This window comes from Eretmochelys imbricata, chromosome 1, assembly GCF_965152235.1.
Source record: "Eretmochelys imbricata isolate rEreImb1 chromosome 1, rEreImb1.hap1, whole genome shotgun sequence".
NCBI classification, from domain to species: domain Eukaryota; kingdom Metazoa; phylum Chordata; order Testudines; family Cheloniidae; genus Eretmochelys; species Eretmochelys imbricata.
The window spans coordinates 292,214,545-292,232,856 of NC_135572.1; the positions used below are offsets into that span (position 1 = coordinate 292,214,545).

The window sequence follows — 18,312 nt, forward strand, 5'->3', positions numbered from 1 at the left end:
TCCAATCCTCGGATCTTTTCTTCCATCAGCTCTATCAGATGGCACTTCATGCTGATGAAACTCTTTTCAGGTACCCCCTCCAGGATCATGTACATACCGCAGCTTCCACATCCAGTCATCTTCATTGTGTCTTCCACTACATGAGTCACTCCCACTTCTGCCTCTGTATCTGTCATAGCCTTCCCACCTAAATCCTGTTAATCTGGGAAACACAAACCACACCAAAACACCACCACCCACAGCAAAAACAAACCCCAAACAAGCACCAAAGCTTTGGGGAAGTGTGGCTAGCCTTTATCTTCATAAGCAACTGCTGAAAATTCTTGGGGGAGGGAGAGTGAGCTGAGCCCACCCCGCACTCACCCTGCAGAGGGGCTCCTGTCCAGTGTGGCTGGGGCTGGCTCCCTGCTGTGGCCTGTTGACTCTTAATGCTCACAAATTCGAACCTGCCACAGCATCACCTGACGTGTGCATCCATGCACAGATGGGCCTTCCCTTGCAATGTCTCACCCACTCTGCCTCCAGTGCCACCAAATGTGGGGCCTCACTCAGGATCCACCCTTTCTTCTGGGACTCTCCTTTCCTACCCCAATCACCTCAGCAACCCTCCTTCCACCAGGACCTCCCCTTAAATCACTTCAGGATCTCCCTCCTTCCTGCCACAATCACTTCAGGACATCCCCCCCTACCCTGAGGGTCCTCTCCCCCACCACCTCAGGATTCCCTCCCTTTCCAGTGCTCTCTGCCAGGACTGAGGAATCTAGCTCCATCTGCTGGGAATCCAGCCTAGAGGCTGGGCCCTCCCCCTACATTGTCCCGTTCCCTTCTTTGCCCCGGTGCCACCCGCCAGAAGTGGAGTTGGGGGGCTGAGTCCCCTCTAGCCCTAGCCACCGCCACCTGTGCTTACCTCTACACTATGCTGAAGCAAAGCCCCAGACCTGGATTCCCAAAGACTAATACTCTAAGGCCATGTCTAAACTACAGCCGCCGTAGTGGGACAGCTACAGCACTGCCGCTATGCTGTTGGAGTACAGATGCTTCCTACATCTATGGAAATGGTTTCCATCGGTGTAGTTAATCCACCTCTCCAAGAGGTCACCATGTGTCCAAGTGGGGCCAAAAAACCCTGGCAAAAATCTGGGGGCAAGTGACCCCACATATCGCTTCTAGCTTCTGCCCAGTGGGGTGGGGGGTCTTGGGGCTTCAGCCCCACGGGGAGCACTTGCTGGGGCTCGGGGTTTCAGACCAGCAGGGCATGCTTGCTGGGGGTCAGGGCTTCAGCATCCTGGCTCTCAAACTTTTGAAGATTGTCGTATATGGCTCAGACGATCACCCCGGTACAGAAGGACATGTGTAAAAGACACACAAATGTTGTTTCCATCAGGCCATGACTGTCAGTGTGTAGCATTACAATGAATTAAATGATCAGTGATATAAAACTCTAGACACTAATGTATAACCAACCTATGTGACTAATATTGTTCGGAAGAAGAGGAGTCTGAAAGACTAACAGAACGTGTATGTGTCCCTTTCACTTAATTGTTACGGGCCCGTTTTCTTTGTGACTTAGACTTAATGTCAGTAGGATTTGCACATAATTTTAACTGAAAAGTGGCAGGACGTGGCTCTGCCATCAAACTGATTGACCTAGGTATTTTCCACCAATGACATTTTTCACTTTGCAACGGGCTTCTTCCCCATTTGTGGATAAGGGATGAGAAGGTGGAGCAGAGGAAAGGGAAAAAATAGACGGGGGCAAAGAAGAAGAAATAAAAAAAGAGGATCCAAACATTAAGTACCTACTCACCATAAAGCCTATTTTCTCAGGGGAGGGGCGAGGAAGTGTAAAGAGGATTAGTGCACTAGCCTTTCACCTTCGGCAATTTGAGTTCAAATCTGAATTTAGGTCACAAATGAAAGTAAGTGTAATGGTCTAATTTTAACCCGCAGCTATCCACATCCACACAAAATCACTGCATGGCTGGTAGCCTTTGCTCATAGACTGGAGTAGCAGAGTTATTGCAAATTAAGACTGAGATGCATTGACAAACATGTATGCGGAAGTTTTCAATGCTTTCAGTACTATACTTGTTTTAAGTTATCTAAACACTATTAGACACTGTTTTCCTGCATAATAAAATTCACTCACATTATCTGCAGGTGTATACACACACACAAACACGTATACATGTATCAATACATACATACATTATAATATATATAGTGTTCCATGACACAAAAAACACTACACAAATAAATATGATATATAGATAAAGGCCATGTCTACACTACTGGCTAACTCGACACTGCAGCAATCGATGCAGTGCTGTCGATTTAGCAGGTCTGGTGAAGACACACTAAATTCATGGGAGAGTGCTTTCTCATCAACATCTGCACTCCACCTCCCCGAGAGCTGGAAGCTATGTCGACGGGAGAGTGTGGTGTAGACACCACTGTAAGTTAACCTAATTTACATCACTGAAATAGCATAACTTAGATTGACTTACAGAGTTAATGTCGACCAGCCCAAACTGTTTTTGGAAGAGTAACACTGAACTGTGAGGCATAGACACTTTCCATCCACACGATATACTTTTTCACCTTTCATGTTCTTGAACAAATATAGGGTTTGTGTCAACAAAGTATTAAGCATATGCTTAAATTTAGCTCCCACTAGGGAGCTAACAATATAGCCAGTGAAACAACAATTAACTATGTACCGTACTTAGGTATGAGTTCCACAACATCCATGGCACATGAAACAATGGAGATTAAGTTTACAGTATAGTGGTTATTAAAAAATAACAAACTCCCTTACAGGAATATTGTTCCATAAAACCCAAACATGTCAAGTGAACATCTGCACTTAGTTTTACCTTTTGATGACTTCTACTGTCCTCTCTGTGACAAGTCAAGATTCAGAGAGTGACCTTTGCACATTCAACCAGAGGAGGTGAAGACAGCAGCTTCTAGACTAAATGGCAGTCCTGTAGACATCGACCCTAGCAGATAGTTTTGAGTTTGCTTTCAACCTGATCAGACAGATCCTGGCCCCAGCAAAGCAACCTTAAAGATGCCTTAATTGGGAAATGTCAGGGAATTTTGGGCTGGTATAAAACAGCATAGTCAGTTTAACTTTAGTCCCCTTAGGAACTAACAGTGCAAGGAGTGTCATGGAGCTAGCTTGGGACAGGGAGGAGACACTGTGGAAAGTGAGTATGATGCATGCCACCGGGGGGTGGGGCCAGAGAGCTAAGTGCTCTATCAATCCCAGCTGAAAGACCTATCCCTAAGGGACCGTTCTAGCTATTGTAAGTTACAGCAGCTATGTGGCTGCTCTAACTTGCCCTGAGGTTTAGTTTGGCTCCTGACAGCATCCAAGATCAGGGGAGGCATAAAAATCACTTTGGGCTTGTCTAGACAACCCACTAATGCGGGGTGGCCAACCTGAGACTGAGAAGGAGCCAGAATTTACCAATGTATATTGCCAAAGAGCCACAGTAATACATCAGCAGGCCCCCCATCAGCTCCCTCCCTGCCCCCACTCCCAGCGCCTCCCAGCCACTGGCAGCCCCGCTGATCAGCGCCTTCCCCTCCCTCCCTGCATCTCTCAATCAGCTGTGTCGTGGTGTGCAGGAGGCTCGGAGGGGGAGGTGAAGGAGCGAGGGCATGGCGGGCTCAGGGGAGGGGGCGGGAAGGGGTGGAGTGGGGGCAGGGCCTGGGGCAGAATCAGAGGTTGAGCAGTGAGCACCCCCCAGCACAGTGGAAAGTTGGTGCCTGTCGCTCCAGCCCCAGAGTTGATGCCTATACAAGGACCCGCATATTAACTTCTGAAAAGCCGGATGTGACTCTGGAGCCACAGGTTGGCCACCCCTGCACTAGTGCATGGAAAGTCGGAGTGTAAATCCACAGTACATTAGTATGCCGTGCACTTCCATGTGGACCCTGCTGCTGCACAGTGAATGTTCATTGGTGCACACTGACCTACTCTCATTTCATAGAGCGGTAAATCAAAGCACACTAGGGAACTTGTGAACAGCAGCAGGGTCCATACAGATAATTAGGATGCAACAGGCTAGTGCACTATAGATTTACTCCCCAGCTTGCCGTGCACTAGCTGTTCATCTATACAAGCCCTTACAGTCAACTTTACCTAGTATGCTGACAGTGCGCTCTGTATTCTTTTAAAAATAGCCCGTATCTGTGTTTTAAGCACTTCCAAAGGCTTCTCCTTTTTCAGGGGGTACCATATAAGATGTTCATCTTTAGTTGTCTAATCTTTCCTTGACACATGACCAGACTATTGGGAGCATCTGTACAAGCTGATTTAAGTTGTTGTAAGACTGATGATTAACATTTTCTGTCAAAATAAGAGAATACTCCTGCTGATATTTGAAAGCCACTTTGAAGTACGCAACATCAGAAGGATCTAGCCACATGCTGGTGCATTTCGCTGAGTGCCACAAAACCAAAAGAAGAGGCCAAGGAATAAATGCATACCCTAGATTGAAAAAAAACAGAGAGAGCACTAAAAATGCAAATGTGCACATAAAAGGCTTTCTTTTGTTGTTTATTATGCTAATATAATTCTAATCTAAGAATAATCTTTAATAAAATTAGAAAGTTAGGGCCATAGCATGCCATTGATTCTAGACAAAGATATGTTATTCTGGCAGGGACTTTTGCTTTAAAATACTGGCATGAAGCAGCTAAACAACTACAACTTTTAGTAGGAATATTTATTGAGAAATACACGTACCTGTTGTTTCCTAGGTCAGGATCCGTGGTTTTAGCATCAATGTCATAAATAAAGTGTTCTTGGGAGATTAATACAATATTGTCTGCAGTTTCATTCCTCATGACGGTGATAATGGGGTAACCCATCTGTAGTGTCCATTGATCCATTACCTCTTGGATATTTACAAATTTTCCAACCTTTTTTAGAGCCTTACAAAAAAAAAATGTTTTGGTTAAGTATATTGTTGCAATACTAGTATCTAACACATAATACCATTTACTTTTTAAACCAGAGGACCATTAATTTGTCTAGCTGTTTAAATAGCAATTAAGCATCTATATGCACAGGCGCTTTCCACGCCTAAATACAGGATATAAATGGTTAAAAAAATCAATCAAGGAGGAGCCTTCTTTCTAGATAAGAATTAGACATTTAATATTGCATATCAAAATAAAACAGCTTTAAGAACTGAAAGCAATAAATACTCATGTGGCAAGCTAGAAAATGCGAACACAGTGACAGGGTGGGAGATTCAAAAGCCCCTAAGTGACTTAGGAGCACAAGTTCCAATGACTTTCATTTGCACCCCTAAGTCATTGAGGCATTTCTGAAAATCCCACCCATACCTAAAAGGAGTGGAGCTTCAGACCTGCTTCCCCACATTTCCAGCATTCACAAAGACTGTGGATGGCCATTTGCAAATGATTTCCATGATCAGAAAAGGCTAAAAAAGGAGCTGGAAACACTGATGAATATTTTCTCTTGGGATTATTGATTTTGGGTGCCCATCTTGAGATACTTTAAAAAGGTCTGATTTCAGAAAGTGCTGAACATCTGTCCTCTGAAAATCACACCCCTTTAAGGTGTCTCACGCTAGGCATCCAAAATCACTACTCACTGGAAAATCTGGATTCTTATGTCCAACGCTAAGCTGTGCACATGCAGACCTTCCCTAAACCTGCAAACTGTATAAATCTTGCAGCAAATACAGGAATACCTTATTCTAGTTTAATACAGAAACTCTAGAAAAAATACAATTTTAAATAGGTGGAATTAAATCGGGTGGAATTTCAGCTGGAATACAATAAACCCGACAGAAATGGGAGACTCACACCTCATGGGGAGAGAGACTGCAAGCAAGTGAAGGATGGACAGAGACAGCTCTCTCTGCAACCAAGAAATGCCTCTAACTTCCTGCCAATGCTGGAACAGGGACTGAGTGACTCCTAGTGAATCCAAGCAAATCCCAGGAAGAACCCCTTAGAACTCCGTCTGCATGTGAGACATCTTGAGAATGTAGAGGATGACAACAGATATGCTGATAGGTAGGAGAATATGGAATTTTAATTCCCACCATTACCAGGTTTGACATATCCAATGTGACAGTAGTTGCTTATGGCCCAGAATGCAGTCACAATCTTGTGCCTGTAAGTTTGCTGTGAGTTCTGCTGTTCTTTGACTAATATGCACTTTTGAGTGCAAATCACTGAGAATTTGCCCCAAAGGCTTTAACATAAGCAAAGGAAAAAGTAAGAAACTGCACAGAATAAGCAAGGGTGGCTTTCAGTACCCTTGTGACCACCTGCAGCTGGTCTAAGGACATCAAATAATAACAGTTGACACCAGAAAATACAATGCCCAGCTTTAAGCCTTTACAAGGTCTGTCCTTCCGACAAATCAAGAATATTTACTTATCAAAAGCCTATTCAATACAAATGCCAAAGCACCGCATTTTCCTGCTCTTTCCTACTTACAGACTTTATCCTGCTCCCACTGAAGTCAATGGGAGCAGGCCTTCCCTTTATTTGATGTCAATGATATAACACAAACAACTGAAAACATGTTTTTTTATGTTAACGCTTTCTGTGAACCCAAACAGTACTCCTTAGCATTTATTTTTAAATGTGCTCTTGGGCTTAGGCATTTCAATAGGCACTATTCTCTTCCAACCTCAGCATAAAAACACCACTATGGCTTCCTGTTTTTCTCTCAGTGTATTAGGCTATATAGTACTTTACCTCTGACAGGGTATTCCAGAGATCATTTCTGGCTGCATTGCCATACTTGTGAATTGTCAAATAGTCCTACAAAAAATAAAACAAAAATACAAATCAGAAGTCACTGTATACAGGCCAAATAATTACAGCTGTGAATCACTGCTAGTATCAGTTAAATTACATAAATGTTTTCATTTGTTGGAAATCTAGCAATATACAATATGTTCATCCTCAGGGAGTCAATAAACATTTTCTGGAGACTGTTTACAATATATTAAAAATAGAAGATTAAATAAATCCCAATGGAAAAACAAACCAACAATCCCTAGTAAGTTTACACACAGCATTCAGAGTTTTACCTTTTCTAACTAATTTATCAAGATTAGTGTTTCCTATTTACTTTTTAAACACTTGTATAGCCTCTGCATCTGTTTCCAGGCAGTTCATGGCAATGAAAGAGGCAAATGTTTAAAACAAAGCTCTACTGTTTATTTTAGCAGGTCATTCTGTGGCTAATGTCAAGGACCCACACACTCTGATGACAGCTAGATCTGTTATAAAGTATTTAACCAAGAAATAGGCCATCAGAGCCATTTCCTCATATCTAGTGGGGTTTTGCGGACAGGTGTTTTCCCTTATGATTAAATGCAGAAATAGATAATATTGTTAACTCAGGCTCTAGCATGATATTGTAAAAAGCTTTTCCACATGGGAAGCAACAGAAAATGTGCACGTCACATAAAAGGGGTGCCTATAGTGGAAGAGTATGTGTTTGTGAGCACGTGATCTGGGAATATCTGATAGGGCTGTAAACTGAAGTTTTCTGTTTTTTCAGCCACAGTTGATTATCCATGTTTCCCCTTCAGTAATGAAAATGCAAAAAAGTAGGAAAAGCCACTCTCCCAAAGGAATGAGGAGTAGCCCATAACAGCTCTTCAGTCCCAAGCCTCTGAGAAGGAGAGGCTGCCAAATATAAAAATGATGTGTACTTGAGGTCAGAGGTATATCCTACAAGATCTCACCAAATAAAGGTAATTCCTCATATTAATTTTTAAATATATCTCTGGATTAGGCCTGGACCTTCCTGGCATAAAATATTTTCATTTTTATGTGTTAAGCTCTAGGCTACCCTATCAGATTCATGCCTTACTATCTCCCTACAAAATACATAGACAATCATAGATTTGAAATTCAGAAGTGATTATTGGAACAAACTAAGTCTTCTGCAATTGGATTGGGAGATTAAAGCTAGAAAAACCTTATAAAATCAAAGGGTTCCCTGCATTAGAATTTCCATCATCTACACTTTATACAATGGTAGGAGACAAACCCTAATTTACAGCACAAAGGTAAAACTGAGGAAATTTTGCTGACTGTGTTATTTGTGCTTTGTGTGAAGTACGATACTATGGGAATAATTAGTGTTTGGAAAGCAAATTTCCTGATGTACAAATTGTAGCACCTGTGACAGATTTAGCTTTTGTCAGCCAACTCATATTACAACAAGCAGCAACTCCCATTTAATCACAGGCTAGAAAAGCTAAATGAGAACACTGACTCCGTTAACTGCAGTGCCTTGTCTTAACAATGTCATGAAAATAACAGTTGGAAAAAGACAACGTTATAGAGGCTTCACCAATACATTGTGCTTCTATTTTGTCTAAAAATATAGAGTCTTCTGAGACAGTTAAATATCCAACAGCATCCAAAGCTAATCAGGTTGCACTGTAAATTAAAAGACTAAAACAGGTATACAAAAAAGTCAGAGTAGGTAAATAAACAACAAATATACATGCACATTTTAAAGTGGTGCTAGACAATACAGTTTCCATGAATTCTTCTGTTATTTGTTTACAGGGTTCGTATGTAATAAAATAAGGCAGTGAAACAGTTTGAGAATTTACTCAACAGAGCCAAATAATCTTGTTTACCAGTCTACGACCAGACATCACATTTGGCTTGAATTTTATATTCAGAAAGACTGCAAAGAGAGGCAAATGCTTTCATCCTCTTCCTCTGGCTTTTGACTCACAATATGCAGGTTGATTGGTTTGGATAGACCTCTCCATTTCCAGTTCAGAATTTATTATTTTTGATTAAACATTTTATTGGGTGAAGAAAAACAAAACGAAAAAGGAATGAGACTACAATATAAAACTATATTCCTCACCTGATATAATACTATTTTACATTTTTTTCCACTGCTTTAGAGCTAGATTGAGGCTTTGGGTACAGCTATGAGCAAGGGGTGGTATATAAGCATTACCTCTCCATTTTCTTCCTGCTTCCCCTGACTCTGTGAGGGGACAGAGGAAGAATGCTGGCTTATACCAACAGTAATTACAACCCCTACCTTCCAGCTAAACTGCACTGGCTAAGGCGTAGTGAGATACAAGCCAAGGCCCTGTCCTCTCCCCACCCATCTGCTCTGTGGAAAGATCAAACAGGCACCCAGTATCTGCTCCTGCATACCCACACTCAAGGTCTTGGTCGCTCACAGGGGGTTATAAGGTATTCATTGTTCTCCTGTGTGGGTGTGTAAGCCACAATCTGGCCCTTATACTGTAAGAAAAAGGTCCAAATCAGAAAGCAAAGAGAAACAAGCAAAAGAAAAAGAGAAACAAATCACAGAAGACAAGGGACAGACGACAGCCAAAATATGGCAGCCCAGACCTAAGCTGCACTCAGCACAGTTCAGAAGGGGAGGTGCTAAAGAGGCAATAAGCTACCTTCTCAGACAGACACATTCTTGTGACTATCCTGCTGCCACCAGGCTGGTCCCTGACATAAAGTTGAACAGTCTATCACCTAAAAAACGTGTCTCAACACCTTGGAATTGTTGGGTGTATAGGGATACCTTAACCACCCCACAACTCTCAGACACACCCCCAGTGCCAGGTGGCAGGAGAGAGTTACACAGAAGACTTTGGTGCCAGCCTTATACCTATGAGGGTTCCTCGACACTGTGGAAATCCACCCCTAGTCAGTTTAGATGGTTTTAATCCTGGTTTTCACCATAGGAGCTGTGCAAAGAAGACTCAAGACAGCCAAAGACCTTGCCCAACATGCCATACAAATGAAATACCAAACAAAAGCAGAAAACTGACACTGATATATATATATATATTTTGCAGAGCTTTAGCTCTAACACTCTTCTGAAATGAGTCTGTCCTCAACATCTTCCCATTATAACTTTTTAATATGGAGCTACTCCTTGCAGGATAGAAGGATTATAATAATGAAATACGATATATGTGTGTTACTAAAAACTAAACAGAATCAATCATTGCTGGTAGTATGTAAGTTTTTGTTTCAGCTGGGCCTGTTTGGCAAAATAATATTATCGTAATCATTCAAATACCCAAAAGATACCAAAGATCAACCATATCAAAGGAACAAGCTGAAACAATTACCACACAAGCAGGTAAGATCTTGCAAAAGAAGAAGTAAACTGTAATTCTAATGTTTTGTCAAATAATAGACTCAGTCTCTAAAGAAAATTGTAAAGCTTAAATGGTTTGGAAACTATGTTAGCACCTGAATATTGAGGCAAGTGGCTTGAATATTAGAAGATGCAGAAAGCACAGTAAAAAGTGCTAAAAGATTTTGACAGATATTTGTAGTAACAGCATTATTGATTAAACTTACAGGCCATTTATTGTGTTAGTTTTTTAAAAAGCTGGTTACTCGTATTAAATAAGGGCTTTATCCCAACACAATCCAGGCTTTCTCAGTATTGCTAAGGCATTGAACCACTTCAGTTACAAAAAATTGAACTAATTCCACCATCCAGGAATGATAACACTTATAACTAATAAAAGATGGAGACTGATACATACCTGGAGGTGGAAATAATATAAAAGGGGGAAAAGATAATGTGTGTCTTTCTCTCAGAAGAGAAGTGAGATCTACAGTTGGGAACTGAAACAGATACAAGTCAAATTCTGCTCTTAGTTTTATTTGTCAAGTTGATTGACATAAATGAAGTTACTCCAGATTTACACAGATGTAACTGAAATCGGAATCTGGTACACTATCTACAAGCTGAGAAACTCCCCTTTTTCCACTTTGTTTCCTCAGAACAGCTGGACAACTACAATATAAGGAGAATACCATACATTCAAGATGGTTGTAAAATGATTTCAGAATAAGATTTCAGGACAGTAACATTCATCCAAATGCAGTCCATTTATACGCCACCATAGTCCTGGATTCACGCTCACCCCCCACCTCTGTCCATGTCTTTGATTCATACTGCTGCCCTCATCCACACCCTAAGCCTTGGATTTGCTCCTGTTGCACAACTACCTGTAGACTGATTATGCCATTGCCACACCTGCTTAATCTCTGACTTTAAGTAGAAAAAGCCTCTAGAACTCTGGCTCTCCAGAGTAATAAGTACCATTCTGCAGGGAGTCCAGGAATGATTAGTAAACTTCACATCTGGCCATCCAACACATTCTAATGGAATGCTGACTCTGGTGGCACTCCACTTTCTTATTTTTGCCTCCTGGAGACTGCTAGCATCAAAGTTGTGACCTCAGGTTATCTTGACACCACCTGACACTCAAAGTAAAAAGTCTGGACAAGGGGTCAGGCTCTGTACGTGGCTTTGACAGAGTCTGACAGTTGAAAGTGACTGAGAATCAGTGATGGAGCATTGACAATACTACACAAAAGCTTAAGATATTTTAAAAGAGAGGAGGTCAAGATCAGTGAGTGCAGGAACTAGAGTATACAGGTGGGTCTGATATATTTTTATATGTGAGATATTGTACAAGAAAATAAACCCTGGATGATGATGAATAAACCTACCGAGAGGAGAGAACTGTTAGTATTAGCACCTGGGTCAGTCAAACTGCAGAGCTACCCCAACAGTGAGAGAAAACCATGGTCAGACCAATTAGCAAAGAGAAGGACAGCACTGCAGAACCAGCTCTAAGAAAGTTGGAAAATAGCATTTAGATCATCTAAACAGATCAGCCACTTCACTTTTAGTATCAGTTTTATTTGAGGCTACCTGAATATTGTTTCCAGTGAGTCTTGTTGGAAAATACCAGCCTGTGCAATATCAGATCCATAGATTACATTCAATCCATAGATTACATGTTAATATTCATGAGTGAATGTTACCAGAAGGAACAAAAATGGTGTTATCCTTGACACACTGTAATCTGCTGCTACATTAAAATGCATTCAGCATTTAGTTACTGGCCTGACACTTAGGCAAAAATAATTAACCAAATAACCCATGAAATATCATCCCACAAAAACGATGAGGAGTCCTTGTGACACCTTAGAGACTAACAAATTTATTTGGGCATAAGCTTTCATGGGCTAGAACCTACTTCATCAAATGCATGGAGTGGAAAATACAGGAGCAGGTATAAATACATGAAAAGATGGGAGTTGCCTTACCAAGTGTGAGGTCAGTCTACTGAGACAATTCAATTAACAGTAGGATACCAAGGGAGGAAAAATAACTTTTGTAGTGGTAATGAGAGTGACCCATTTCACACAGTTGACAAGAAGGTGTGAGTAACAGTAGGAGGAAATTAGCATGGGGCAAATCATATAGAAGTTCCAATGACTATTATATCTTCTCTCTATGCTTCTCATAATTGTACAGATATAATTGAACTCATCTGCTCAATCTGTGCCAAATAACAGTTTCTTTGGCCAACATTTTTAAAAATGATTAGTGATTCTGGTTGACTCAGCACTTTCTGAAAAACAGAAAGTTTCTCAGATCAGATACCCAAAACCACTAGTGATTTTTAAAAACCTTGGCCCTAATTTTTTTAATAACTGTTCTACAGAATACTGTACCTCCTCTATTGGGATATCCTCTCTTTAAACCAGGTTTCTACCTCTCCCAACAGTGGCAGAGCATTTTCAATAATACTCAAACAAGTTCAATTTTCCACTAGCTGTACGGAGGTTACCACAAGTTTGGGCTTTAACCTGTCCGTTTTATTTATTTAATTAATTTATTAATTAATTTAAAGTGCCCGTCGATCAGTTACATATTTAGGTTACTTTCAGAATCAAAGAAGAACACACAAGTGTCAAGCAGACTTTAAACAAGGTTTGAAAGGCATGCTCATATCTTAGCTGCATCACTCAAGTGGTCATTACAACTACTGTCCTGCCTTCTCTTCAGGCCAGTTCCTCAGTAGGTGTAAATAGTCATAGTCAGTCAATGAAGCCAATGGAGCTAAACCAATCTAAACCAGCTGAGGATCCATCCCTTTATTTTTAAAGGGAATGTTTATATTTGTTTCCTATACTGCAGTGATATAATGCTTGTAATTATCAGCCATCAGAAAACATCCACTGTCATCATGTCATATCTGCAATTAAATCATTATATTCAAACAACAAGCTATAACTACTAATCATGAAGAGTGATACGGGAACATTACATGGAAATAAATCTTAATTCTCTCTTGAGCTAACACTACTGTATAAACCAGCATAATTATAGTATTTTTACTTTCCTCCTTTTCTTAGTTATCCAAAATACTTCCACATATTATGGAAATACTCAGATCTGCAATGCTAACATTTCTGGAGCTATGTGAATCAATGGGGTTTTACTATTGATTTAAATGGGAACAGAATTCAGCCAATGCTGAGTGTTTCTGAAAGATCCCCTCTGCCCCACCGCCCCTAGTGCCTCAAGTGCAATAGGCACTTGATGGCACATTAAAAGACAGGAGCCCTAAATAGCTTACCATCTAAGTTTAGGCATAACAAGAGATAATAACAGAAAAGTGTAGGAAAGGGAGAAAAAGTGTTATAATTAAGACTACAGAGTTCTCTGTTTTTCTAGATATGCATGTTAGCAAAGAAAAGGGACCAGACTTCAGTAAGTGACTGGTGTATATCAGGAGTAATTCCTCTCAAATCAATATAGTTACACTATTGTGACTCCAAGGTGAGAGAAGAATCAGGCTCCTAAACTTTGCATCATACAGGATATATAATTTGTGAAGCCCTGGAATTGTCATAAATTAAATCTCATGTAAATGTGTATTTAAATTGGTCAGATTCAAACCTCGTTCCCAAGCAGGTGCTAAGTTTCATAATACTTTTACATGTGCCCTGCCTGACTGGTAATTCTGGTTAAAAGGACCAGAATGGCTATATTCAGAGGTTTCTATCTCTTACAAAAGTCTAACCTCCCCTACTAGCTAATAATATGTAAAGGAGGACCCATTCTGGAATATGACAAAGGCAATTACAGTGTGGGGGCAAAACAATCTGCATTAGAAATCAACAGGGAACTATTAGAGGATGGCAGAGTTATTGCTTATAATAGTCTGATAGTGGCTGTTCTGCAGTAGGACACCTGCTAGCACATTAAGCTTTGCTTTAAGGAAAATGTATTTGATGTATTATTCGGTAGTGATGCTAAACAACTGAACTAAGGACAAGCCCCACAGAAATAAAGTATTGCTTGAAATTGAAGCGTAATATTTTACTGAATTTGTACATTAATTTTAGCTTTTTTGTTTTAAAGGAACAAAAAATTTTAATGGAACAAAAATATTGTTCAGTAAGTATTTTTAAAATCCACACAAAAAAAGGGGAGGTATTTGAATGGCCCTTGTTAATTGAGACAGTCTCAGCTGAACACAACTCTTCATTAATCAGTGTCAGGAATAACTAACAATGCAGACAATTGCTCCGCTGTACCTTTTCTATAATGTTCTTTCTACAGAAACCCCAGAACCTGGACTTGGAAAGAAACAATGTAACAATGCCGTTCAGTATAACGATCTCAGCAGAACTCACCTGAGATAATTCACAAGAGCATAATTTCTGTGTCACTACTGTATCTAGAAAATAACATCCTGGCAGATCTTTAAAGAAAGAATGAGTAGATGAGAAGATCATCAATTGTGAAGCTTCAACCATGTTTATCAGCTGTTAGTGGCTTCCTGTCAATCTGTGTAACATTTCTTCTCGGTGCTGAAGACTGTGATACACTAAAACTTCAAATACTGTTGCAAAATTTGGCCAAAGACTGAGAATAATGTCTTTTCTTTACATTGGATATTTCTATTTGTGCACAACTAATTTTGTTTGTTTGTTTAAACTGCTAAGAGCACTTTACCATTCTTTCCACCACTATCATAGAAAACAGGATTCTACAGCAAAAAAACCAATATTGATATATTTCCTTTTTCAGGCTTTATGCCTATAGACTCTTTGCTTTGATTTACATCAACAAATTCCCGCATAGTAATTTTTGAAAACACATTTAGCTGTGCAATTACAGTGGCTGCCATTAAAAAGTCAACATTTATCAAAAGATACAATAGAGTTACAATTTATGTCTTATTATAGCTATCAGGAAAAAGGTGGTATCTCAGATTCTGATGTGTGGTAATAGCTGGTGAACTTTGACTATTAAAGATCAACAACTGAATCTTCAGGAAAATGGTATGTAACAAGAGCTCAGGTGAAGTCTTCTTTTGTTCAGTATGGATCCAGCTTCTTTTTGAATTTTCTTCATTGGTCTGAATGGAAATGAAATTGCTTGTTCTGGTTTTAAGTGTGTACTATCTAACAAGACTTACAAGTAGCTCAATCCTGAAATCTTTGTGCTCGCAAAATCCCCATTAATTTCTAAGAAGCCAGTGGACATTCTGATTGTACAATGACTGTAGGATCAGGCATCAAATGTGTACTTTTCTATACTGTGTATATTGCATTGTGCTGGTTCATAGGAACAGGGATGAGGTTGCGACTGAGCCCACATCAGGAAAAAATATAATTTTATTTGGAAAGAAAACATATATATTTTACTATATCTTAAAATAGCTAACTAGCTAGCTGATGTTATCTGAGATTTCATATCTATAGGTCTTTCTCTTAATAAGTCCTTTAATAAAATTGTAGGAGAAAATCATAATAAATAGGTTTCACATGCAACAAAATATGAGAATGAAAGTTACTGAACACATGTCAAAAGGATACATATGTACTATATGCCATACCATTGAGGCTAACATCATTGAGGAGGGAAGGCTGGGACTGGTTCAGCAAGGAGATTGGGAGGGAGGAGACTGAGGCAAGGAGCCAGGGCGGGAGTAGGTGGGAGACTGAGATTGGATGAAGGTCAAGGAAAGTAGGCAGTCAGGGCCCGGGAACCTGTAATGGGGAAGGAAGAGAGAGATCAGAAGAGGAGCTGGGGTGGGGGGAAGTGGGATTGGCTGGGCAAGGAGACGGAACTCGGGTGAGAAGCTGAGACTGGGACTGGAGAGAAAACTGGGAGGGGAAGAAACAGAACTGGGACAGGGAGAGCTTGGAGAGGACAAGCAAGAAGGGGTCAAGCTTTGGGGGTATGGCATTGGCAAGAAGAGTCTGTGCCCACTAGAGCATGCTCTCCTGGGACCACATATTGAACAATGAGGATAAAATAAAATATTGAATAAATGCTCATTACAGATGAACCGAATGACACAGAGGCACTATGGAGAAAATAGTAAGTGGTCACATGCATTATGTGACAGTGTCTAATTATATGCAAAAGGGGACCAAGTTATTGTTGCATAGGAAAACTTAATTCTGCCATTTCCTAACTTTTGAGCGCTTGACTTTGCAACCTTAGTAATGTTCTTTTAACAAATGTTTTGTGTTTGTAATATGTAGATAGGTTCTGATCCAAAGCCCACTGGAGTCAATTGAAAGACTCTCATTGACTTCAACAGCCTTTGAATAGGCCAATAATATGCTACACAATTTTATATTTTATAGGAAAAAATATTAAATCAATAGTGTTTTATACAAGTCCTTCAAGGCTATATTTTTGCTTACCTACTTAACTCTTAAGAAAAAAGTACAAGTCCCTTTAAAGAAAAACTTTAGAGGTGAATTTGTTTAATTAGTATAATCTCAACATCAAGAGTGACAGATAGTGACTATATTAGAAATGGAGAGAGGTCAGAGAAGGCAGTAGGTGCTGGCACTCTTGTTGCCATTATTGCTCCCACATGATCTCGGACATGCAATGGTAGTGGGTCAGCTGTGACAACACAGGTGGGCCACCTGTATCTGGTGAAGGAGTGGTGTCACAGATAATGGCTTCCTGGAGCAAGAGAGGAGCATTCTGTATCAAAATTCCTTGCCTGTGCTGTTCCTGGGATGGCATGGCTATTCATCACCCCATACCAAAGCAAAAGCTCAATCTAGCAGTAAATATGTCTGATTTATAATAGTAACTTCCGATAAGAAGTGAGTTAATGGAACACAGATCTAGTAATGATCTAAATAATAGATAGCTAGTGTGACAGGGTTGGGCCAGATGGCTACAGGAGAGTAATAGAAGGCAGATATATTAGCCCCAGGTTAAGGAGGTCCCTTTTCCCTGGGTAAGGTAACAGGGTAATCAGGAACCTTCTGGAGACAATTAAGACAGACAGGCTGATTAGAACACCTGCAGCCAATCAAGAAGCTGCTAGAATCAATTAAGGCAGGCTAATCAGGGCACCTGGGTTTAAAAAGGAGCTCACTTCAGTTTGTGGTGCGCATGTGAGGAGCTGGGAGAAAGAGGCACTAGGAGCTGAGAGTGAGAATGTGGATTGTTGGAGGACTGAGGAGTACAAGCATTATCAGACACCAGGAGGAAGGTCCTATGGTGAGAATAAAGAAGGTGTTGGGAGGAGACATGGTGAAGTAGCCCAGGGAGTTATAGCTGTCGCACAGCTGTTCCAGGAGGCAGTCTAGACAGCTGCATTCCACAGGGCCCTGGGCTGGAACCCGGAGTAGAGGGCGGGCCTGGGTTCCCCCCAAACCTCCCAACTCCTGGTCAGACACAGGAGGAGTCAACCTGGACTGTGGGTTCTGAAAAATGGCCAAGCTGAGGGCTGCCGTGAAGCTCCAAGGCGAGCAAATCCGCCAATAAGTGCAAGACCCACCAAGGTAGAGGAGGAACTTTGTCACACTAGTTAATAGTCAACCTGCATTAAGAATGAATAGATAATAGATAAATAAATAAGGTAAACTAGGTATATTGACATGTGTAATACAGTATGTGATAAATAGATGAAAGTGTAGAACACATGGATAAGGAAAGGTGATTTTATTGTTTCTAGGCTCTTGGATGGAGGTTATAAACAAGTCAGATAATAGTGTACAGTGTTCCAGAATAGCAACCGTGTTAGTCTGTATCCGTAAAATGAAAAGGAGTACTTGTGGCACCTTAGAGACTAACAAATTTATTAGAGCATAAGCTTTCATGAGCTACAGCTCACTTCATCAGATGCATACAGTGGAAAATAAAGTGGGGAGATTTTATATACACAGAGAACATGAAACAATGGGTGTTACCATACAGACTGTAACAACAGTGATCAGGAAAGGTGAGCTACTACCAGCAGGAGACCGGGGGGGTGGGGAGAAACCTTTTGTAGTGATGATCAAGGTGAGCCATTTTCAGCACTTTACAAGAACAGTAGGAGGGGAAATAGTTTTACTTTGTGTAATGACACATCCACTCCCAGTCTTTATTCAAGCCTAAGTTAATTGTATCCAGTTTGCAAATTAATTCCAATTCAGCAGTCTCTC

At 40.6% G+C, this 18,312-nt stretch overlaps 1 protein-coding gene across 1 annotated transcript in view; it reads right to left on the reverse strand.

The window, feature by feature from the left end:
* Nucleotides 1-18,312, reverse strand: part of TRHDE (thyrotropin releasing hormone degrading enzyme) — a 314,740-nt gene that overhangs the window by 95,659 nt on the left and 200,769 nt on the right. Inside the window, exons 8-9 of the mRNA XM_077807737.1 lie at nt 6,757-6,822; nt 4,760-4,947 (exon numbers count right to left, since the gene is read on the reverse strand). Coding sequence (XP_077663863.1) covers nt 4,760-4,947; nt 6,757-6,822 — 254 coding nt within the window. The remainder of the gene's footprint in view (nt 1-4,759; nt 4,948-6,756; nt 6,823-18,312) is intronic.